At 42.1% G+C, this 20,731-nt stretch overlaps 8 protein-coding genes across 13 annotated transcripts; 5 read left to right on the top strand and 3 right to left on the bottom strand.

Moving 5' to 3' along the window:
• Window positions 1-233: 233 nt before the first annotated feature.
• On the bottom strand, window positions 234-1,636 carry LOC104820951. 3 transcript variants are annotated; one of them, XM_010551627.1, is made up of 3 exons: window positions 879-1,636; window positions 685-799; window positions 234-577 (listed from the first exon to the last, which is right to left on the bottom strand). In XM_010551627.1, exons 1-3 carry the CDS (start codon window positions 1,348-1,350, stop codon window positions 508-510), a joined length of 657 nt encoding a protein of 218 aa, XP_010549929.1. In that variant the 5' UTR covers window positions 1,351-1,636; the 3' UTR covers window positions 234-507. The 3 variants fall into 3 exon arrangements, with proteins under 3 accessions (XP_010549929.1, XP_010549928.1, XP_019058895.1); XM_010551626.1 differs by having other exon boundaries at window positions 685-1,636; XM_019203350.1 differs by having other exon boundaries at window positions 234-799.
• A 114-nt stretch (window positions 1,637-1,750) lies between these two features.
• Window positions 1,751-3,656, bottom strand: LOC104820949. Of its 2 annotated transcripts, none has more exons than XM_010551624.1 (4): window positions 3,553-3,656; window positions 2,709-2,908; window positions 2,541-2,604; window positions 1,751-2,454 (listed from the first exon to the last, which is right to left on the bottom strand). In XM_010551624.1, exons 2-4 carry the CDS (start codon window positions 2,870-2,872, stop codon window positions 2,146-2,148), a joined length of 537 nt encoding a protein of 178 aa, XP_010549926.1. In that variant the 5' UTR covers window positions 2,873-2,908; window positions 3,553-3,656; the 3' UTR covers window positions 1,751-2,145. The 2 variants fall into 2 exon arrangements, with proteins under 2 accessions (XP_010549926.1, XP_010549927.1); XM_010551625.2 differs by lacking the exon at window positions 3,553-3,656 and adding an exon at window positions 3,038-3,527.
• A 407-nt stretch (window positions 3,657-4,063) lies between these two features.
• Window positions 4,064-6,713, top strand: LOC104820948 (caffeoylshikimate esterase-like). Its single transcript, XM_010551623.2, has 8 exons — window positions 4,064-4,642; window positions 4,817-4,846; window positions 4,922-5,048; window positions 5,134-5,280; window positions 5,429-5,559; window positions 5,652-5,789; window positions 5,866-5,964; window positions 6,382-6,713. The coding sequence occupies exons 1-8, from the start codon at window positions 4,490-4,492 to the stop codon at window positions 6,613-6,615; spliced, it is 1,059 nt and encodes a 352-aa protein (XP_010549925.1). The 5' UTR covers window positions 4,064-4,489; the 3' UTR covers window positions 6,616-6,713.
• A 118-nt stretch (window positions 6,714-6,831) lies between these two features.
• Window positions 6,832-8,743, top strand: LOC104820947 (cytosolic Fe-S cluster assembly factor NBP35-like). Of its 2 annotated transcripts, none has more exons than XM_010551622.1 (4): window positions 6,832-7,071; window positions 7,199-7,268; window positions 7,385-7,486; window positions 7,755-8,743. In XM_010551622.1, the coding sequence occupies exons 2-4, from the start codon at window positions 7,232-7,234 to the stop codon at window positions 8,657-8,659; spliced, it is 1,044 nt and encodes a 347-aa protein (XP_010549924.1). In that variant the 5' UTR covers window positions 6,832-7,071; window positions 7,199-7,231; the 3' UTR covers window positions 8,660-8,743. The 2 variants fall into 2 exon arrangements, with proteins under 2 accessions (XP_010549924.1, XP_010549923.1); XM_010551621.1 differs by having other exon boundaries at window positions 7,695-8,743.
• A 511-nt stretch (window positions 8,744-9,254) lies between these two features.
• Window positions 9,255-10,958, top strand: LOC104820946 (40S ribosomal protein S7-3). Its single transcript, XM_010551620.1, has 6 exons — window positions 9,255-9,362; window positions 9,756-9,847; window positions 9,943-10,016; window positions 10,112-10,235; window positions 10,416-10,598; window positions 10,692-10,958. The coding sequence occupies exons 2-6, from the start codon at window positions 9,773-9,775 to the stop codon at window positions 10,809-10,811; spliced, it is 576 nt and encodes a 191-aa protein (XP_010549922.1). The 5' UTR covers window positions 9,255-9,362; window positions 9,756-9,772; the 3' UTR covers window positions 10,812-10,958.
• Window positions 10,959-11,032: 74 nt separating this feature from the next.
• LOC104820945 (mannose-6-phosphate isomerase 1) lies at window positions 11,033-13,167 on the bottom strand. Its single transcript, XM_010551619.1, has 5 exons — window positions 12,700-13,167; window positions 12,267-12,434; window positions 11,935-12,144; window positions 11,550-11,816; window positions 11,033-11,458 (listed from the first exon to the last, which is right to left on the bottom strand). Exons 1-5 carry the CDS (start codon window positions 13,027-13,029, stop codon window positions 11,147-11,149), a joined length of 1,287 nt encoding a protein of 428 aa, XP_010549921.1. The 5' UTR covers window positions 13,030-13,167; the 3' UTR covers window positions 11,033-11,146.
• Window positions 13,168-13,506: 339 nt separating this feature from the next.
• LOC104820944 (elongator complex protein 5) lies at window positions 13,507-16,103 on the top strand. The gene is made up of 9 exons (XM_010551617.2): window positions 13,507-13,898; window positions 14,024-14,116; window positions 14,241-14,389; window positions 14,472-14,518; window positions 14,676-14,745; window positions 14,843-15,069; window positions 15,160-15,255; window positions 15,386-15,461; window positions 15,627-16,103. Exons 1-9 carry the CDS (start codon window positions 13,732-13,734, stop codon window positions 15,824-15,826), a joined length of 1,125 nt encoding a protein of 374 aa, XP_010549919.1. The 5' UTR covers window positions 13,507-13,731; the 3' UTR covers window positions 15,827-16,103.
• A 448-nt stretch (window positions 16,104-16,551) lies between these two features.
• On the top strand, window positions 16,552-20,017 carry LOC104820943. 2 transcript variants are annotated; one of them, XM_010551616.1, is made up of 6 exons: window positions 16,552-16,919; window positions 17,094-17,276; window positions 17,366-17,433; window positions 17,546-18,907; window positions 19,042-19,738; window positions 19,814-20,017. In XM_010551616.1, exons 1-6 carry the CDS (start codon window positions 16,907-16,909, stop codon window positions 19,885-19,887), a joined length of 2,397 nt encoding a protein of 798 aa, XP_010549918.1. In that variant the 5' UTR covers window positions 16,552-16,906; the 3' UTR covers window positions 19,888-20,017. The 2 variants fall into 2 exon arrangements, with proteins under 2 accessions (XP_010549918.1, XP_010549917.1); XM_010551615.1 differs by having other exon boundaries at window positions 17,091-17,276.
• Window positions 20,018-20,731: the final 714 nt, after the last annotated feature.

Genomic DNA, 20,731 nt, shown 5'->3' with positions numbered 1-20,731 from the left:
CGTTCCGTAGGGGAGAGAGAGCAAATCGGCGGCGGCGGAGACAAGGTTCAAATTGGAAGAGAGAGAGAGCAAACGGAGGGAGAGAGCAGACGGAGGAGAGAGAGAACGCAAATGTCGGAGGAGAGAGAATGAAACTGATAATGAAGAGAGAGAAATCGACACTGCTTTTTAGGAGGAAAATTATTGTTTTATTAATTTATTTTAATTTTATTTGTTTTATAATATAAGGGTATAATGGAAATTGTACATATGGAGAGGGTATATGTGAAGGGGTTATTTTTTTTTTTCTGAGACAAGGGTACTCCATGAAGTACAAGTAGCATTTTAAGGGCATTATTGATAATGCCCCAGTTAAAAGAAAGATATGAGCGTATATATAGATATGTACCGGAGTTTGGTAAGTTCTGGTCGAAAGCTTCAATGTCATGTGGGCGGTCGACGTCCAAACCAATGCTCATCATCTGATAGAAAGAGGCGAGTGAATCTTGAACCATCACGAAACCGGCTTCAACCCTCTCCGCACAGTACTGCTCCATATATAAACTCCTTCACTTTCTCGTTGCTTTGCTCATTGAAACTGCACTAGTCAGTTGTATCAGAAACCGCAGAAAATATGATTTTAAGACAGAATCTCCATCCATGTTGACGTTGTTATCAGGAACAGGAGAGATAGACAGACTTAACTGGAATGTATGGTACTGATACTCCTCGGAAGTTGCAGCGTCGGGTTGAACCTCGAGATTTGCGTGGCAGATTTTCCCGATTCTTCCGTGAACTTCGAGTCTCGTGATCTGTTGGCCTGAGTTTACGAAACAAGGGTTTTGGCCGTTTTCGAGACAGCGGAAAAATCGGCCTGGAATCATTGGAAAGATACCTACCGTTGGTGTGAATGAATTCTCGAAGAAGTTGGCAACAACTACAGACGAACACATCCTCGGATGATGTCCGACGAACAGAGGCAGGCATCGAAGTTTCGCCGGCTTCATAACAGTTCGATCGATCATTACTCATCTCCCAACTGCTCGCTTCGAGTGTACTGCCCTCCCCTAATTTGTTTCCCTCTCCGACATTTTCACGGCCCAACTGTCCGATATTCATCCACGACAGTGTCTGGTCATTGTCCGATCCACGAGGATCCGTCATCGCTTCCAATTCTCGAGGATTATGAGCGTTACCAGCCTCCATTGACGCAGGAGGAGGATTAACGTCAACGACGGGATCACTGAGGGATAAATCCACGAGACTCGGGTTCAAGTCCGAGATGACGTTGAAGAGTTCTTCCTCGGTGAAAGGACCATCGTAAGGGTCATGGTACGGGTCATCGGGCGCGCCGGTGCTCGGATCCGCCATTGGTGGAAGTTCCAGAACTCGAAGTAGGGCTCTTTTTCAGAGGGGAATGAAGTGTGTGGTCTGTCTCTCAAGCACCAACCGGTGCTTGAGAGAGTGAAAGAGGAAGAGACATGTTGGATCATCGCAGGGCTTAAATAAACGAACGGGCGTGTGTAAAGACAGAACAGCGAGTGAAAAGGCGGGAGCGGCGGCAGTTAACTTAACGGCCGTTCTCCTTTCAATTGGACGTTCATTTTAAATTATTAAAATGGATTTTTTTAATCAAATGATTAGATTAATTTTAATTACACTATGGGTTTTTTATTAAAAAAATCTAAATTTATATTTTTATCAGCATTAGATCTACGTATTTAGGGACAATGAAGGCTTATGGAATTACAGACATAACATTTACAAAAGAAACGACTTTGAAACAAAACATATTTCATATTCCTTCATTGCCGGAATAGAAAAAAAAAAAACAGAGACGACACTCCCAATTCTGGTTATATATTACAATGAGAGACTCAGGAAAGAACACATGGACCTTACCAACAAAATGTTACAGAGATTTGGCCCCTTCTCCGATCCATTTTAGATACTTGTATATATACACACACACATATACTAACCTCAGTTATAAACAAGACTCTTTCTTCTTCTTCTTCCTCCTCCTCCTCCTCTCCTCGATCTCCAAGGATAAACAAAAATGTTGGCTAAAAAATTGTTCTCCTCCATTGTTAGGATGATGATGGTGGTGGTGACGACGGCGTGGTCTTAGGAATACCGGATTTATGTACACTTAGAAATTGGTTTCTAAGCCATGGCAGGGATGCTCGAGTTTTGGCGGTCCCTGTCCAGGCAATCGAATCCTTCTACTCTAACTGCGGCTGGCTTCAGCCCGAACTTCATTCTAACACAACCTCCCTTCCCACGTGGTGCCACCACCGATGTTGGAGACGGGAAACCCGCCGACAAGGGCGAGGGCGAGATAGGGTTGAGTTTCTCGTCTCCAAAACGAGCATCTTGCACTTGCGGGTTCGATGCCCGGCTTGGAGGCGACCCGCAAAAAAATGGGGGTGATGAGGCCACCGACAATAACGATTGCCCTGTTCCATAATCCTCCTGAAGAGGAAGAACAATACACGCTCAGAATGCTTCTCACCGATTTTACAATCGTCTATACAGTTTCTGAAACAGATATATATTACCTTTCTGAGGATTATGTCCAGAAGATCTGCCCCGGCTTTAGAATCACACACCTCGGAAGCTTGACTGCAACCCAAAACAAAGCCATTGTCATATCATTGATGAGACTTTCTTTTCAGATCAGTGCAATTGTGATGTTACTGCAGTAAAGGTAGAGACTTTTCGTATACCTCATGTGCAATCTAAGCGGTCGAATGACGTTGTTGGCGAGTATACCGACACGTCGGGGCATAGGGCAAACGACGGGGTCCTTCGGGTCAGAGATGGGAACGAATCCTCCCCTCATTTCGTCGCGGGAGACAAAGGCGTTCTGCTGAAGGCTGCAACGATTCATCTTCGAACCACCTTGATCTGCAGAAGAACGCCTAACCTGTGCATCGCAAGACAGATCAAAACCCATATTATTACGAGTTCTGAGCGCTTCAGATCCGTAGATCTGAATTAAGAAAACTCACAAAAAGTTGCAAAATTTTCGAAACTTATCAAGGGGTAAGCAAACCTAAAATTCTGGGTACTCTTTTTCGAGAATCAAAACGACAGACAACACTTGATAAGATCTCAATAATTTCCCCTCGGATCGTGCGGATGAGAAAGATGAGATGGATCTTGAACAACGCGTCTCAAACAAAAGGGGAAAATCAGCTTTCCCCCCAAAATCAGACCCCAAACTCACGAATCGCCTAGGGGAAAAGCAGATCACTCAAAATTATAAAGCAATCGTCTTTATAAAGGTGCTCGAAACGGAATACAGTTCGGATCGGCCTAACAAGACGTTGACCAGATATCTACGAGCAAACCCAGATCCCGTAAAATTTGACCCGACCCAAAAAAAAACGAGATTACAAGACTAAAAAGGAACAGGACAGAAATAGAAACGCCAGATCTGAACCAAACCCTAGGAAGAAAAACTAACTCTACCCTGTCATGTCCGCCATAAACGGAGAGAAAGATATATAGGATCACGAAACAGATGAGATGAGATGAGGAGAGAGAGAGAGAGAGAGAGAGAGAGACCTGAAGGATTTCCCCGGGAGAGAGAGAGAGAGAAAGATATCCACAACGAGGCCGCCGCGTTAACAGAGAGGGAGCGAGAGTTGAGATGAGGCTATGAAATGGCTTTTATAAAGTGTGGCCGAGGAGAGATAGTTCATAACGACGTCGTTTCTGGGGTTTATTAGGGATGTCTTTATTTAAATAATATCAAATTTAATCAGTGTTTTTTTTTTCAAAATATGGAATATATAAGGGTAAGTTTACTTATTAAAATTTTTAAAAAATTATGGCATGCGGATGGACACAAATACACGTGTCGCTTATAGATTGGGCTGTTTCCTACCTAACCTCACCGCCTCGTATGGGATATTCCGGTTTGCCCGCCAGTGCGTTGACACGTATGCTTGTGAGTGTGTTGACAATTATTCATTGCTTGTCAAAACAGTGGAAAAAATCAAAACTTTATTTTCTAATATTGGAACGCGACTAATGAAAATTTAAAAAAAAAATCAATTTGATTACGTAATTTCGAAAACTCGGAATGATTCGATCCACCACAAAATGGGACCGCAAATCCCGATGATTATGTCTGGGGACGCCCATGCCATTGTCGCGACTCGTGGCCTCTTTGTCGGATCCGGTCTTTCATGTTATTGAAAAAGAACAGTGTTCCGATCCGAAATTCGTTTACTTTTTCGCGTTCAGATTGCGTTGTCGGCGATGAGAGAGAAGAAATGGCTCTGAATTTTTGTTCATGATTATCCATTTATTTTGTGGAAAAAAAGTTTTCCTTTTTCTCCTCGGCGTGTTTCCAATTCCTTTTTTTGGGTAAATACTAAATACCCATTGAAATTTCTGAAATTTTCTGGGTTTGATTCATTGGGTTTGCCAAAGGGAAGATATTTTAGGGGCTGTGGATAGATAGAGAGAGGCATCGGTGCTGCTGCGGCGGAGAGCGATGGCGCCGGCTTTGAATCTTCCCGGCGGCGATGCAGAAAACGACGAACTCCGGCGGCTCCTGGTGGCTAATATGGACGATGCGGCGGCGCGGCGGCGCACACGCGAGGCCTTCAAGGATATCCAACTCAGCCTCGACCACATCCTCTTCAAGGTAGTTACGATCTCGTAGTGGCTTTAGATAGTTGTCTCATCTTTGGCTCGTCTTATGTCACGGATTTAAACGGGGTTGTCTAAGAGAAGAATGAATTAGGCAATAGAAAGAAAAGTCAAAACGATTTGGAGCCATTGGTGATGTATTGATTAGCTTTTGGTTCTGATGATGCAGACACCTTCTGATGGAATCAAGACAAAGGAGGTAACAGAGAATGATGATCTGTTTTCAGGAGAGTTCCTGAGACTGAGGATCCTGATCGGGTTTTCTGGCTTGTAGTCTTATGAGGTGAACTCTCGTGGAGTTGAGATCTTCTCGAAGAGCTGGCTTCCGGAAGATTCTTGTCCGAAAGCCGTTGTGTGTTTCTGCCATGGCTATGGAGATACTTGCACCTTCTTCTTTGAAGGCATGTGCCTCTTTGGCTTTGATTTAGCAGCGGTTGTAACAAGAGAGGGGTTGATCGTTTTGGTTCGTGTGGAAAACTTTTGCAGGGATTGCAAGGAAATTGGCCTTATCGGGATATGGAGTGTTTGCAATGGATTATCCGGGGTTCGGCCTTTCAGAAGGTTTGCATGGATACATCTCCAGCTTCGATCTGCTCGTTGAAGATGTCATCGAGCATTACTCCAACGTAAAAGGTAGTGTCATTATGAACCCTTTCGATTGAATTATCTGGCCGCTGATTCTGTCATATCTCATGAATCGGAATTCTATTGCTGCAGCAGCTTGCATCTCGAGGGTTCATATATGCAGCCTGACTCTTGTATTGATTTGTTTCTTTGTTAGGGAGCCCCGAGTTCAGTTCTCTCCCAAGCTTTCTGTTTGGGCAGTCAATGGGTGGAGCCGTCGCTCTCAAAATACATTTCAAACAACCAAACTCGTGGACTGGCTCGGTTTTAGTGGCACCTATGTGCAAAGTATAGTATATAAGGCTTTATCCTCCCTTCCCATCTGACAACGTCGGGAATTTTGTGGTTACAGTCATAACAGGAACTATATATGCATTTAGATTGCAGATGATATGGTTCCACCGAGGCTGCTAAAGCAGATCTTGATCGGTCTGGCCAATGTTTTGCCCAAGCGGAAGTTGGTTCCGCAAAAGGACTTGGCAGACGCAGCGTTTAGGGACATCGGAAAGAGGAAACTGGTACATCACCGTGTACTTTTTGAGAACTATGTTCCCTCTCATGCTCTCTAACGATGTGTACCCGTTGTACGTACAGGCGCCATACAATGTCATTTGTTACAAAGATAAGCCCCGCCTAAGGACAGCAGTGGAGTTGCTCCATACGACTCAAGAGATTGAACAGAAGTTGGAAAAGGTGAAATTTTTCTTACACATAAGCCATGTTTCAGTATAACTGCCAGTTCTGGTAATTATAACTGAACCCAAGAGTTAGCTCCTGAACCGGGGGGTCTGGAACTGATTAGGAACTGAAGGTGAGTGTGAGTCTAAGTGGCAAAAGTGGCTGTTTAACGGTTCTGGCTTGACCCTTTTCATATTTAAACTTAGACTATTAACAGATACATGGGTTTGAAGATTAGATTCGGTTCTTGTCGGTTTTGAAAGCTGGAGGGTAGGAACCAGAATTGAAACTGGCCATAACAGGACAGGAACCAGAATGCCGATTAGCATGAACTGGAAACTGGAGGGAGCTTAAGCCCGAGTTCGGAACGTTGTTTTTGTGCTTGAACTCATCAAGAAGGAGAAACCATAAGAGTTCCTTGCGTTATTTCAGGTGTCTCTGCCGATACTGATCCTTCATGGAGAGGCGGATGTGGTGACGGACCCGTCGGTGAGCAAAGCACTGTACGAGAAAGCAAGCAGCTCGGACAAGAAGATCATCCTTTACAAGGATGCTTTCCATTCCCTGCTGGAAGGCGAGCCCGATGACGTCATCATCCGTGTTCTGTCTGATATTATCTCGTGGCTCGATCAACACTCCTCCCCGTCTCCAGCCACCATCTCATGATTATACTATTTTTCTCCGTCTTCATTTCACTAACATTACATTACATTTTTGTGGTGGAATTCATTTGTTGTTATAATAAGAGATGGTGGTTTTTTATTCGAATGCTATGTTGATTTTCATCTTTTAAACTCTGCTTGATATATATATCTATATATCTATCTATATATAAAAAATGTATTTCCTTTGACAATATTCAAAATAAATGAGGAGAATTTGTGGAAATCGTAGCAGAATCAAGCATCGTAATTGGGTTTAAATGGGCCCTTGTTTGATCAGATCAAAACTCATAATAGTCTGACGATCAGATCCAGACCGTCGATTAAACCCTTCTCTATTAGCAATATTACAATTACACCTTGCCTCGCAGAAGAGAGTGAAAAAAAAACAAAGGACGGAACTTCGGGGTCTAGCGTTCTTCGTTGTTCATACGGATTTTGACCCAGTTTTCTCTAATCGGTAAGCTCAGACGGGTTTCTTTCCGTTTCATGAATGGTTCGTTGTCTACAGATTTCGGGTGACGGTTTGTTTCGGCTTGTGGGGAGATATGATTGATGTATTCTTAGAATCTGTTTGCTTAAATCAGAATCTCCGGAAGAAGATTGAGGAAGTCAGCAGCATGGAGAATGTAGAAACTCCGCAGAATGCCAACGAGCGTATGGATTTCTTTTAATTTTCATTTTCAGATTCAGTATTTTGCTGAGATTTCTTTTTTCTTTTAATCCGATTTCGATTAGGAAGGTTTTTCTTTGTCGTTTATATTGGTGTTTAGATTGCCCGGGTCCTCAATCCGAAACTGCCGGGAAGTCAGATGCTTGCCAAGGTTGTCCTAACCAGCAAGAATGTGCAACTGCACCCAAGGGCCCTGACCCAGGTTCATACCATTCCTTCTAACATGCCTACACCATATCTATGTATCTATGCATCTATGTCCTCGTATCTGCAAGTACATTGGTGTATAAAAACGTATCATGTTATAGTGAGCTGCAAGTGTTTGTTTGAGTTCTCTGCTTGTCCTCTGTCGCTAGTTGATTTCCATGATGAGATATGTATATGTGTATGACATTTTCTGTCTTCTTTAGATTTGGTTGCGATATCGGAAAGAATGGCTACTGTTAAGCACAAGATACTGGTTCTGTCAGGGAAAGGCGGGGTCGGTAAGAGCACGTTCTCGGCTCAGCTTTCCTTTGCCCTGGCGGGAATGGACTATCAGGTAGGCCTAATGGACATAGATATATGCGGGCCAAGCATCCCGAAAATGCTAGGTCTTGAAGGGCAAGAGATTCATCAGAGCAACCTCGGATGGTCTCCAGTCTATGTGGAGAGCAACCTCGGTGTCATGTCTATCGGTTTCATGCTTCCAAACCCGGATGAAGCAGTGATCTGGAGGGGTCCCCGGAAGAACGGTCTCATCAAACAGTTCTTGAAAGACGTATACTGGGGCGAGCTCGATTTTCTCATTGTAGATGCCCCACCAGGAACCTCAGACGAGCACATCTCCATTGTCCAGTTCCTTCTATCCACTGGCATCGACGGTGCAGTCATAGTCACAACCCCTCAGCAAGTCTCGTTGATCGATGTCAGGAAAGAAGTCAGCTTTTGCAAGAAAGTGGGCGTGGAAATACTCGGGGTCGTCGAGAATATGAGCGGTTTGACTCAGCCATTGATGGATTTCAAGTTCGTGAAGCTGAAGACCGAGACAGGGGAACCGACAGAGGTCACGCAGGAAGTCATATCGTGTATAAACGAGAAGGCCCCCGAGCTGCTGAAGGTGTTTGCGCAGAGTGAAGTGTTTGATAGCAGCAGAGGCGGCGCAGAGAGAATGTGTGGGGAAATGGGAGTTGAGTTTCTGGGGAAAGTGCCGTTGGATCCTCGGATTTGCAGAGCAGCCGAAGAAGGCAAGTCTTGTTTTGATGACGACAAGTGCCTGGTAAGCGGTCCTGCCTTGAAGAACATCATACAGAAACTTGTCAAGGGTCTGGAGTCAAGAACTCCATTGACTGAGTTTAAAAAAAAAACTGTTAAACTCGGATTCATGAATCTTTGAAGTCATGTTCTTTTTTTATTTTATTTTTTAAAGTTAATGATTCTTAAAGGGTTGGTTTATTTGGTTAATAGTCTAGCCGAATCAAATAGCATATAATCATACTTGATATAAAAATTTAATATTTATATGTTTTTATAATTGAATAAAATCATTTTTGAAGTAAACCGAATCAAATAAAAAATAGTGAAAAATCGATTTTTTATAAAATAAGTATTTTTGTCAATAAAAATAAAAATATAATTGAATTCGAAACGAAATAGAAATGAACGGAATCAAATTCAAATTCAATATAAAAACAGTGATTATAATTATTTTAAAACAAGAATAAATAAATCTAGATAAGTCATAAAAATTGTTTTGTTTGAATTTTAAATGTATGATTTTTTCCTTTTTTGTAAGACATTACTCGTTCCATTCAGTTATTAAGCTTTATTGGGCAAAGGTGGGCCCAATGGGCCGTAGTAGGGTGTAAACCCAATTTCAGTTTGGAGCCCAAATGGTCAGATCGATAGAAGCTTTGGATTCGGGTCGGGTTGGACTGGCCCGGCCAACGCATGACCCGTTTGACGGCCCTTAACAAAACCCTATTTTTCTATTATCTATAAATTTTGTGCTTCCTCTTGAATTTGAAGCAGCAGCCGCAACTTCTCTGTCTAGGGTTCTTCGTCGTCTTTGCGGATTTCGATCCTATTCCCGCTGCTCGGTACGCTTCAAAGTCCTTGATTCTGTTTTATCTATGGATTACGGGGAGGGTTTTGTCCTACTTCTACAGAGACTTTGACGTGTTTCTTTGTGTATGACAATGTGGAGGAACTTTGTGGGAAAACAGCTATGATACTTGGTTTGATTCATGGTTTGGGGGTTTAGGATAATGTAATTGGTTAGGCTTCTTTTACCCCATCAAACAATGGTTGGTTTCTGGTTAAGAAAGTCCACAACTTTTCTCGATATGGATAATGACTGTTTTTCTTGCATGTATTAATGAATGTCGTTGGAAAGGAAGCTAATTTTGGTGCTTTGGTGTCAAAATCACTGTTTTTGTTTTTTTTTTTGTCTAGTTTTTGAAACTTGTTACTTATTCTTGTTTAACTTGTAGCTTGTAGATCAGCAAATATGTTTTCTGCTCAGAACAAGATCCGCAAGGACAAGGATGTTGAACCTACTGAGTTCGAGGAGCAAGTTGCTCAGGTTCTCACTTAATGTTTTTCTGTTATCTTTTGCTCTTCTTGTCCTAAGTGTTAGAATTGTGGTTACTTATTGATGTCTGTTGGTGTCTTTCTCAGGCTTTGTTTGACCTTGAGAATACCAACCAGGAGTTGAAAAGTGACCTGAAAGATCTGTACATTAATCAAGCAGTGTATGTAGAATTATATGACTTGTCCCGTGGCTGTAGCTTAATCTCTGGTTTTCTCTTCCTTTACCCATGGGAAAATTGTCTTTCTCATTCTGCAGTCACATGGATATCTCTGGAAACCGCAAGGCTGTTGTGGTTTATGTTCCGTACAGATTGAGGAAGGCTTTCCGCAAGATTCATCTCCGTCTTGTTAGGGAGCTGGAGAAGAAGTTCAGTGGCAAGGTACTTTAGATTTCGTCTGCTGGTTTTGCTTGTGTATATCGGTGATGTAACTCATGAACTCCTTTAGAACCCTTTTTTAAATGCTTTCACATCGATGTAGCTTGCTTAAGCATTATCATGCTTGGACTAATTATGGGCTTAATGGTTTCGGGATAGTACTAATGTAATAACATCAAACAGGATGTTATCGTGGTTGCCACCAGAAGAATCTTGCGTCCTCCGAAGAAGGGCTCTGCTGTCCAAAGGCCACGGACCAGAACTCTCACTGCTGTCCACGAAGCGATGCTCGAGGATGTCGCCTACCCTGCTGAGATTGTCGGAAAGCGCATCAGGTTTCGTCTTGATGGCTCCAAGATCCAGAAGGTAAAGAGTTTTCTTCTGCATTCACGTTTCTTGATTTTCTGCAAGGCTTCAGCTCGTTTCTTACATTTTAAGACTGCTCAAAATGTAATACAGGTCTTTTTGGACGCCAAGGAGAGGAACAACACCGAGTACAAACTCGAGACAATGGCGGGTGTCTACCGTAAACTCACCGGGAAGGATGTCGTGTTCGAATACCCTGTCAATGAAGCCTGAGGAGATGAAATTTTGTTCTGCTTAAAATTTCTTTCTTTTTTTGGTGGGATAGAGAGCTGTTAGATGAAGAAGGGCACTTCCTGGAACATTCCTTGTTTTCAGTTTGGATTTTTTAAAGTTAATTTACAAAGACTACTTCAATCTCTAGACATTCTTTTCCTCATTATTGGTATCAGTCCATGTTGTGCTGTTAGCTTCTTCGTGTTCAACTTGGTCTGTTATTGAGAGAAGAAATCTTGCATTGTTCACAACAAAACTTCTTACAGTCGCTTATTTGCTTATAGGAAACAGAAGACAAGAATAACAAATGGGTGCTTAGATATAGTTATTTCCAACTATGAGTACAAAAACCTACTGTTGACTCCTGCTCTATACAGCTTCAGATCAGATGAACTTTCTAAGTGAATCTCAGTATCTGCAGGCGCAAACAGGACATCTCCGGCAACAATGTCGTCGGTTGAAGCTCCTGCAGACAATTTTCCTTCGCCCTGCACTACAAGCACAAGGGAAGGGCCTGAAACGCATGAAAACACGGTTGATTCTCCCTGGGGAAGATCACACAGATCAATCTCGAATTCATCAAACGGAGGGAGGTATCTAGTGATGTATGCACCAACATTCGATCCCTTTAAGATTTCTGGGAAGCCCTGAAACCCGAAAGCGTGAGCTTAGAACCAAGCTGTAAACTTTGAGCTAAGTATATTTGTTACACCCCCGAAAACACGTGAAAATGCTTACCTGCTTATACGTGAGCATGGAGCAAAGCGTTTGGATATCCCGGAGTTTGGAAGTGAGACCAGCTCGTACGACATTGTCCGAAGTTGCCATGATTTCAATGCTCTCACCCGATAAGTATGCATGGGGCTCGTTTGCCCCGAGGTACAAGGCTTCACCGGGATTAAGCTTGACATAGTTAAAGAAGAATGCAGATATGACCCCAATATCATCTGGATATTGCTTCTCTAATCTCAAAACTAGCCGTTCCTTATCTGTCAGTTGCCGTTCCTGTGATAATATGATATTATCTTTCACAACTTTTTTGGTATAATAGAGGCATTTATCTTATCCATAAATGTGAGCCATCACAGGACTGAGGTTTCTAGAACTTAAAAAGAATGCTGACCTTACTCTCCATACACAGACGTTGTTTCATTTTCGATATGATTTCCTTTGTCGAATCAGCACCTGCAGACATTAACAGGGTAAAGATTGTTTGAAGAACAGACTTCACTTCCTCCGTATGTTGTTCGCTGATGGATAGGACTTGGTTTGCTTCTTCAGTCCCGACCAGTTCTTCGATCTCTGGAACGTCACGAAGGACACCCTTAAGCTCCTGAAAAATTGATAAAGGTAGCATCCAGTAAACAACTACACATTAAAATCCTGGATATTAGCACTGAAATTATGTCCGTTCCTAAAATCAAATGGATATTAGCCGTGGGATCACTGTTTTACCTGAAGAGGTATAAATCCACATAGGGCCTCGAACTCGGTAATGGCCAATGCCATCTCGGGTTTGTGATTATCATCCTTATACAGATCCGGACGAGCTTTATGCAATTTCTTTGCCGATTCCTTATCCGGATGCGCCTGAATCGACAAGGGTTTTGCCACTGACAACACCTATCTCATTGCACAACATTAAATCCACTAATCACACGGTGGAACACATAAGAAACGTTGAAGAGAGTCCTTGGCATATTCAGGGACAGGAGACACAAAAGACAAAAATTTTGCAGAAACTCGTTCTATGGACCGTAAATTGCAGACATTTCGAGCATTAGGGAGGGAAGCCCGAATCAAAGCAAATGAAGCACATTAAATTGTACGTCTCCGTATGTATATACACACACGCGTGGAGAGTATATCTAAGCGTATAGGCATATACCTTGAACAAAAACGGGAGATCGCAACCCCATTTCTCCAAAACCCTATTTCCGAGAGATTTAGGGTTCTCAGATATCCACGATTTAAGGGTCATGCCATTTGACCCATCGGCCAAGTAACTCGGACCGGACCCGTGGGTCCCCATCCAGAGCTCGGCGTATGGCCGGGTCGAGTCGATCTGGGCACCTGAGTTCGTCGAGTGGAGCCTGGCGACGAGCGAGTCCGAACCCGTCCTTCCCCAATCGTAATCCTTCACGGAGCATCTCAACCGGCGAATTCGCCGGAGATCCACAGCACAACCGCCGTTGGCCTCAATAGAGTCAGTCTCCATCAAACAAAGCACACGTTACGATAAGGATTTCGGAGATAACCTCAGTAATCAGCAAGGGAAAACAAGAGACGAATTGAGGAAAGAACTGAAGTCATCGCCATGGGAGAAGAAAGTCGCAAGTTTTTCGTCGCGGCTTCGAGTTATATAACCGCGGGGTTGAATTTCAATAAATAAAAATAAGGGGTAGATAGTGAAAAGAGAAAGGAGATGTGGGGTAAGATGTTTAACGTAGTAAAGGGGAAAAGTGGGGAAATGACAGATACAAAGGAGAATCACGTGCTGAATCAAACGTCCAGGGTTAGTGGGCCGTCTGCTAGCTGTCCACGTGGCCTGTCACCCTAAGCCCATTAATCTTTTTTTTTAAATTTAAATTTAAAAAATTACCTGGGTGTGTAACTGAAACGAAATTACCGTTTGACTGGCGAGGACTTTTCACGTGGGCAAATATATTTGGATCAACTTAATCTTATTATTACTCAACCATATTGGTTAAATTAACCAAAGTGAAGCGCAAAACCCTAAACCTGCAGCCCTTATTCGCCGGGAAACTCAATCGGCGGCGTAAACCCATTTTCCGGTGACCGCAATTCTCTGAAGCGATCAAGTAGCCGGCCCAAGATAAACTCTCAATCTGATATCATCGTTGAATCCCTCTCAGTTCTTTCGGCAGAAGTCGTAGTAAATTTCCCAAATCGAACGGCAATGGCGGATTCGATTTTCAGGAAGCTAAGGGATGGCGGCGAAGAGGGCGAGCTCGCTCCAGCTCTCACCATCGAGGACACCGTAGCTTCGCCCTTCGGGCTCGACGTGTTCTCCCACTTGGTCGAATGTCTCTCCTCCGCGATTTTGGCGGGGAAATCCAATTCGCAGTACCTACTGGAACCCTAATTCTAAGCTTTTTGAGTTTGATTCTTGTTTAAAGATCGGTCTTTTGCTCGTGGGGTTCCTGTAAAGTTGTTCATTTTCTGATGTATTGACACATTTTTCGTTGCAGGGGTCTGGTGTTGATCACATTCTCGCGGAGCCCTAGTTTCTATCTGAAGTTGTTGAAGCGAAAAGGGATCGAAGTCTCTTCATCTTCTAAATGGTAAAAGCTGTTCTCGCAGCTTTTCTATACACTGTTATGTCCGTAGAGGAATTCGGTGCTTCAGTTACAGTTTGGTGAAATGAAATCTTGCTGTGGTTGATCTGGTGTGATTTTATGTTTGCAGGATTCATATTTTGGATTGTTATACTGATCCACTAGGCTGGAAGGATCAGCTACCGGCTATTCCTCGAGAAGGTTCAAGCTTCATCACGTTGTACAAACCTGTGAGTGATGTGAGAAGGCTTTTTTCTTCAATCGCTGAAGTTGGCAGAGGTAATTTTCTTCACGTTGCACAAAAAGAGCTGGATTTCCTTTAGAAGGCAATTCGAGATTAAGGTTGTTTCTTTTACTGCAGAGTTGGTTGGAGATGGAAAGACACGTTTCTGTGTTGCAATAGATTCGGTAAGGGAGCTTCTGAGATGTGGTTATTGGGCGTGATTTCTGAGTGGCATGGTGGACCTCTAGCCATTGGAGTTTCTCATGATATATCATTTTCATGGTCTTTTCCATGGTTAAAATTGAATGCTTTGTGATATTTCTTCTTAAATTTTGAAACCAGGTTAATGAGCTGTTAAGAAATTCATCCATGCCATCAGTTGCTGGTCTTTTAACAGATCTCCGGAGCCATGGTATATGTGTATTCTTTGCCTCCTGAGCCCGAATGTAGCTTTGTAAGTTTTATAAAATCTTTATTGGCCTTATAACTTAGGCTATATTTTGATGCAGCACAAGTTTCCAGTATCTTTTGGTCATTAAACACTGTCCTTCATGAAGCAAGAGCCACAAGTGCCCTTGAATATATATCAACCATGGTGGCCAATTTAGAACCATTATGTCCAACTTCGGATGGGCAGACAGGTAGTTTGAAAAATCTTGCGTTGCTTCATCAGGATTTTGGCAAAGGAAGGTTCCATATCCGGTTTAAGCTTAGAAAGGGACGTGTCAAGATCATGGTGCTCCCTCTCATCTGTTGCATCGGTTTCTTCTCTTTATTTCATGTGGCCTGAGGAACTATCCTAACAATCCTGTAAACTTTCTTACAGTCTGAAGAATTTTCAGTGGATCAGCTTGGGATAAAGTTTTCACCTATTTCTTCCAAGGATGTCATAACTGCAGCCACTAACAGCCTTTTGCCTAAGGCAAGTTATATTCTATTCTGGTATTTCTTCTGTTTTCCCAACGAAAAAAATCTGTCCTTATTGGTTCTTGGCGATGTAATTTCGTGATTTAAGTTTTATGGCCTAAGATTGATGTCTCCTCTTGGTTCAGGTCCAGTTTAACCTGCAGTTGTCTGAGAAAGAAAGAGCCGAGAAAGAAAAGGTTGTACTTCCTTTTGAGCACCAAGGTGAGCCTACCTCTGTTCTTCCCCTAACTTTGTCACGGATAAAGTCGATCTAAATCCAACTAAAACTCAGATATCTTTATTCGCAAACGGCCACAAAACAGTATCATATGAGACAACATTTGGTTAAACATTCCTATGTTTTTTTTTTCTTTTTCTGTTTTTCAGGTGATGGAAAACCGATACAGATTTATGATGGGCGGAGAACTCTTGAAGAAAGCAAGACCCAGCCAACATCAGAGTTGTCAGGAAAGTCCATGACAAGCGAGTTTTCGACTGGAAAAGGCGGAGAGATCATATATTTCAGAGATTCAGACGATGAGAATCCGGATTCTGATGAAGACCCAGATGATGATTTAGACATATAAAACCCAACATCACATCCAAATCCCAGTATGTTTTTCTCTTGGATGATTAGAACACCAATCTGATTTTCAAGCCAACGTTGTGAAGCATTAGGTATTTGATTGGTAGGGTTTTTGCCGTTATGATTTGTAATTTTGGTTGGTGGTTAGATTTATGCAACTTCCAATGTACAGAGGATCTATCTCTATGTAGTTTTATGTTCTGTACACTTCACTTGAAAGTGTTTTCTATTAGAGGTCCTGGCGATTTTGTCCGCAAGGAATCCAAGTTATTTTCTTACTGTCTTTTACACACACTTACATATATGTGTATATATATATATGTGTGTGTGTGTCTATATGTATTCATATTTCTTACCTTCGATGATCATTGCAATAATTTATTTCTTGTCATCATGCATTGTTCGACGTGGACTTGAGAGCATTTCGGTCTTCATGAAAACACAAGGGTACCTGTACAATGTATCAAATCTGTACGAAAGTTAGCAAAAAATCGTGTAAAATACAATCCATTATTCTACTTATGGTTACAAGTTTCTGAATTTCGATTGGTGCAATTACTTGTATTTTTAAAAATATTTGTCTTTATTCAGAATAGTTTAAACATGAAGGCATAATCCAAATCCATACATATATGGGCTATAGATTTAGTCCATGGATTTGATGAAGCGTGATTTTTGTGATCATATATATATATAATATATATACAGACACAGTTGTTCCACAGAATCTTCCTCTCACTCGGCAGTCTCTACAGCTGCCCCCGCAGGGCATAGCCTCTGTTTCGTCATCTCCCCATAAGTCTCTGTTCTTTCGCTTTTTCATGATTATCGCTTTTTCCCAGATAAAAAGTTGGGATCTTTTTCCCTTTCCATCAAAAAATGTCACAGAGATTCTGAAGTCAGAATATTGTTTCACCTACCCCCTCTCTCTCTCTCCTGTTCTTCTCCCTCGATAATGTTTTTGTGCCTCTCGTCCTCTTACGCAAAGTCTCTGGATTTTTTCTGTTTCTGAGTTGCTCTCTAGTCTTCAGCACTTTCCCATTTCTGGGTTCGATCGTTCGAAGGATTTCCAGTTCAACCCATGACGTTTCTTGGTAAAAAAAAAATTAGATTTTTGGGAGATTTTGGATTGCCCTATTCGTTTTAAAGTTTTTCGAATTTGAGGTTAGGGTTTAATTCTAGGTGTTAGATCGAGTTTCGCTGCCTTTTCCTTGGGGAATAGGGTTTATTTTCGGCTTGAGATTGTTGTGCCATTGCTTTTGTAGTAGTTGTGATGATTGGTATCCGAGAGAAACAGAGAGAAGGAATGGAGAAAACGGCGCCATGTATGGCGATCGCGGAGAAGAAGGGTCATGGAACAGGTGGTTGTATGAATGTCTTGTCCCAGTTCCTCGAATGGAACCGAAAATTCTCCAAGAAGCGTCTCTTCCCCAAGAAATTGCTTCTTCATGGTCAGTACACACTCGTCCTTGTACTTCTTCTATATATATACACATGCATATCGATTTCTGTCAATTGTGTGTTTTGATACTGATCCCAGCTGGAGAAGAACAAGCTTCAAAGAGGTTTGGGAAGAAGGAGAAGAGGCCAAAACCCGTGATTCATCTGGTTTGAGAATCTCTTCTTGAAGCTTTCTGGGTTATTTATCTTCTTCTGGACAGTGTTTTAGTACAGAAGCTGAGAATTTGATCCGTTTCTGGTTACTGTTTTAAATTGGTAGATTTCTGATGGGTACTACACCAGAGGCTCGAAGAAAAATGAAGATAACAACAGAAACGATGATGCCAATCATCACAACTTAGAGCTGCGGAATCTTACGAGGTCTCCCGGGTTGGTTGCCAGACTGATGGGTCTTGAATCTATGCCTTCATTTTCAGGACAAGACAGGAAGCTGGATGAACATGTTATTAGAGAATATAACCCACCTGAGGATCTTCGTTTTTCCGGTAGTGCGGAACCTGAGCCTGAGATGGTTTCAGATAGGCGGTCAGTGGTGAAGTTTGGGGCGGGTTTGCATCTTAAGGATGTATTATCACGACCAAGAAGACGTCAAAGCCATCACCCAAAGCTTCCTCCACAGTCAAAGAGGGGAAACACTTTCTGGAATCATAATTCATCAAGGACCTCCAGGTTGGTGGACGTAGCAACGAGGATTTTAGAGCCTGGATTGCAAGAAAAGAACAGAGCAAAATACACTCTTACGCAGTCAGATGCTCCACAGCTGCCTAGGAGTAGGCTTAAGGCTAATAAGACAGCGAGTGTGGCATCAGATTCAGTGAAAAGATCTTTCATGGGTGAACAGTGTATTGAATGTGCGGCTTCTGCATCAAATCTTGTGTCTGATCCTTTTCTTCACTCTCCAGAAAGGAATGAGGTGAAGCCCGTTTCGACGATTATCCAGAATGTAGAGAAAAACAAGGTACGGACTCGAGAACAAGTGTCAAATATTGACAAAATGCGCACCGTTGAAGGGACACTAGGTTGTAATAGTTCACAGAGTAAGAGAGTAGTTTCCCCGCCATATAGAGCCAATTCTTTTAGTACTATCGATGAGGCTAAAGATCCGATTGAGAAACGAATTTGCACGAGACAAGATGATTCTCCAGGGAAGACACAAAGGAAGGAAGGTAAAAAAATTCAATTTCTGAATGGTGGTTCTGCTGGTTCAGGACTGAAAAAGAATGGGAATGTAAAGAGAGTCATTGCCTGTGAAGAAGAAGAAGAAGAAGCAGCAGATAGAAAGCTTCCGCCCAGAAACCGCCAGCCTAGCCGGAGGAACAAGAATGAAGATGCTTCTAGTTCCGTTTCTGGAGGCAGAACCAAAGAAAAGAGTTATGTTTCGGGTGAGAAATGTGAGAAGTTGTACAGTGGGAAGCAAATGGCGTTGAGTGGGGATGCCTTAGGCGCTCTTCTTGATCGGACGTTGAAGGAGTTGACTAGTGAAGGCGAAGAAGAAACAAATGGAACAGGCAAATCGAGGAGATCTACAGCCGTGATTCTTCAAGATCTGATATCTGCCTTAACTACCGAACAGCTTATCACCAAGAAGGAATCTAAACCTGACACAGAATTTACCTTTCAGGTTTGTTTATGATTTCTCCTTTTCAGCCAAGCTTATGCAACCCATTTCATGCTGCTTTTATTAAAGTCATGATCTTTCAAAACCAGCATTTGATCCTTCAGCTTGTTTCTTAAAGTCGTTATCTGTGTTCTCAGACTCAAGCAGAGAATGAAGAGTCTTCTCTTGGGCTTGGTTCTTGCACTTGCTTTGAAGCAGATACGATGCAACCTGAAGCAGATGTTCAAGGTTCTGCAAACTCGATCAAGAAGTCCGATTTCTCTGATTATGGTGCAGTTATGGATCTTACAGAACGTGTTAGCCGCCTGTCGATGAAAATGAACGAGGCGGGTATCGGATTGAAAGGAGGCGAGCTTAGACATGCCCAAGATATTATCTTGAATACCGAGCTTCTGTTCTCAGACACAACAGGTTCTGTCCCTGGCTCTTCTCTGCTCGATCAGCTCGAGGATCTTGGCAGTAGAAACTGGAGACCTGCCCTTTGCCATCCCGGGTCCGAAGAGACCGAAGAAACTAACCAGTTCAACCGGGGGGCATTCGTGTTTGACAGTGTGATCGAATTCTTGGAATCTAGATACAGCATGTGTGGTGATTCCGGGGCTAGACCATGCAAGAACTTGCCGTCACATGTCAATGTAGAATCTCTGTTCCGAGAACAGAGTGGAAGGTGGATGAAACTAGCTGGAAAGCCGGCTGATGCTATAATCGAGTGGGAAATGGCGAACTGCTCGCTTGGAAAGTGGAGGGATTTCGAAGCAGAAGTGTCTGAAACAGGAGATGAAACCAGTTCTGACATACTCGAGGGTTTGCTCGGGGAACTTGCCACCGATCTTGGTGAGTTATAGCTTTTTCTTACAGCAAACATTAGGTTAGAATTCTAAGGTCTTGCTTTTGGTGCAACATGTGCAGTTAACCCAATGGAAATGTGTAATGTTGAATATCTTCCAAGTTCTAACCAAAAAGGGGGAAGGAGAAGAAAATAAGTGGGCTTTGGTGGGCTCATGGGTCTTTCAACGTTAGCCCGTAAAAATTTGTTTTTCCATCAAATGCAATTCTGATTTCATAAATTCATTGTAAGAACATGATTTGAAATCTTGATTCTTGACAATTGAATTGTGGATTTTCTTCCAAAAAATAGACTTACATGGTTTTAAATTTCAATGAATAAAAAGTGTGAGGCTAGTTGTAGAAAAAAACATAGGCGTAACAAATAAAATATGGAATGCCACCTTATAAAAGTTAATGTAAATGCTAATTTAAATACATCATATTTATCTAAAGGAACGAATTTTGGTGACCGTTAGATTAGATTTTCGTGTGACGCGTAGCGTATAACGCCAGCCCCCTCCCTCCACGTGCTGCCACGTCATCCCGAATCTAATCCAGAAAATATCCAATCGCAATCTGACCATTCTCTCTCTTTTTTCATTTTCTCAAAAGTCTCCTCCTTTTTTCAAGATATTTATACTTTCGCCCCTAAATTTTCCCACAACAAAGCTCCTCGAATTCCGACCAAGAAAAAGACTAGATTTTTGAATGCGACGTGATATTATTGTATTTGAATGATGAGATGAGATCACATGTGACGAGAAAATTATCCGGATATCATGTATAATAATTTACATGTATAAATAAGATAAAAAAAACATCATTGATATTATTAGATATATATCTAATAGATATTTTTAATCGTTCGCATACTAGTGAAAGATACGAAGTTTTAGTAAAACCAATGAATGAAAACGATTAACATAATTATTATATAATCAAGAACAAGACCACTTTTACCAAGAAAACCAAATCGAAAGCATCGTTTATAACTTTAAC

The sequence above is a fragment of the Tarenaya hassleriana genome, unplaced genomic scaffold (genome assembly GCF_000463585.1).
Source record: "Tarenaya hassleriana unplaced genomic scaffold, ASM46358v1 Cleome32, whole genome shotgun sequence".
Classification (NCBI taxonomy): domain Eukaryota; kingdom Viridiplantae; phylum Streptophyta; class Magnoliopsida; order Brassicales; family Cleomaceae; genus Tarenaya; species Tarenaya hassleriana.
The sequence above is the reverse complement of the archived record's forward strand: the minus strand, read 5'-3'. Positions and strand labels throughout refer to the sequence as shown.

Coding starts and splice junctions, on each gene's coding strand:
- LOC104820951 (XM_019203350.1), bottom strand. CDS start 1,350: ATGGCGGATCCGAGCACCGGCGCGCCCGATGACCCGTACCATGACCCT. Junction 800..878: donor AGAATTCATTCACACCAACG/GTAGGTATCTTT, acceptor TCGTAAACTCAG/GCCAACAGATCACGAGACTC.
- LOC104820949 (XM_010551624.1), bottom strand. CDS start 2,872: ATGAATCGTTGCAGCCTTCAGCAGAACGCCTTTGTCTCCCGCGACGAA. Junction 2,605..2,708: donor CCGCTTAGATTGCACATGAG/GTATACGAAAAG, acceptor TTTGGGTTGCAG/TCAAGCTTCCGAGGTGTGTG. Junction 2,455..2,540: donor TGGACATAATCCTCAGAAAG/GTAATATATATC, acceptor CTTCCTCTTCAG/GAGGATTATGGAACAGGGCA.
- LOC104820948 (XM_010551623.2), top strand. CDS start 4,490: ATGGCGCCGGCTTTGAATCTTCCCGGCGGCGATGCAGAAAACGACGAA. Junction 5,049..5,133: donor TTGCACCTTCTTCTTTGAAG/GCATGTGCCTCT, acceptor AAACTTTTGCAG/GGATTGCAAGGAAATTGGCC. Junction 5,281..5,428: donor GCATTACTCCAACGTAAAAG/GTAGTGTCATTA, acceptor TTTCTTTGTTAG/GGAGCCCCGAGTTCAGTTCT.
- LOC104820947 (XM_010551621.1), top strand. CDS start 7,232: ATGGAGAATGTAGAAACTCCGCAGAATGCCAACGAGC. Junction 7,269..7,384: donor TCCGCAGAATGCCAACGAGC/GTATGGATTTCT, acceptor ATTGGTGTTTAG/ATTGCCCGGGTCCTCAATCC. Junction 7,487..7,694: donor ACCCAAGGGCCCTGACCCAG/GTTCATACCATT, acceptor TGTCTTCTTTAG/ATTTGGTTGCGATATCGGAA.
- LOC104820946 (XM_010551620.1), top strand. CDS start 9,773: ATGTTTTCTGCTCAGAACAAGATCCGCAAGGACAAGGATGTTGAACCT. Junction 9,848..9,942: donor TCGAGGAGCAAGTTGCTCAG/GTTCTCACTTAA, acceptor TGTCTTTCTCAG/GCTTTGTTTGACCTTGAGAA. Junction 10,017..10,111: donor CTGTACATTAATCAAGCAGT/GTATGTAGAATT, acceptor CTCATTCTGCAG/TCACATGGATATCTCTGGAA.
- LOC104820945 (XM_010551619.1), bottom strand. CDS start 13,029: ATGGAGACTGACTCTATTGAGGCCAACGGCGGTTGTGCTGTGGATCTC. Junction 12,145..12,266: donor GTGGATTTATACCTCTTCAG/GTAAAACAGTGA, acceptor TCAATTTTTCAG/GAGCTTAAGGGTGTCCTTCG. Junction 11,459..11,549: donor CCATGCTCACGTATAAGCAG/GTAAGCATTTTC, acceptor TTCGGGTTTCAG/GGCTTCCCAGAAATCTTAAA.
- LOC104820944 (XM_010551617.2), top strand. CDS start 13,732: ATGGCGGATTCGATTTTCAGGAAGCTAAGGGATGGCGGCGAAGAGGGC. Junction 13,899..14,023: donor GCGGGGAAATCCAATTCGCA/GTACCTACTGGA, acceptor TTTTCGTTGCAG/GGGTCTGGTGTTGATCACAT. Junction 15,256..15,385: donor CTAACAGCCTTTTGCCTAAG/GCAAGTTATATT, acceptor CTCTTGGTTCAG/GTCCAGTTTAACCTGCAGTT.
- LOC104820943 (XM_010551615.1), top strand. Junction 18,908..19,041: donor ACACAGAATTTACCTTTCAG/GTTTGTTTATGA, acceptor CTGTGTTCTCAG/ACTCAAGCAGAGAATGAAGA. Junction 19,739..19,813: donor GGAACTTGCCACCGATCTTG/GTGAGTTATAGC, acceptor CAACATGTGCAG/TTAACCCAATGGAAATGTGT.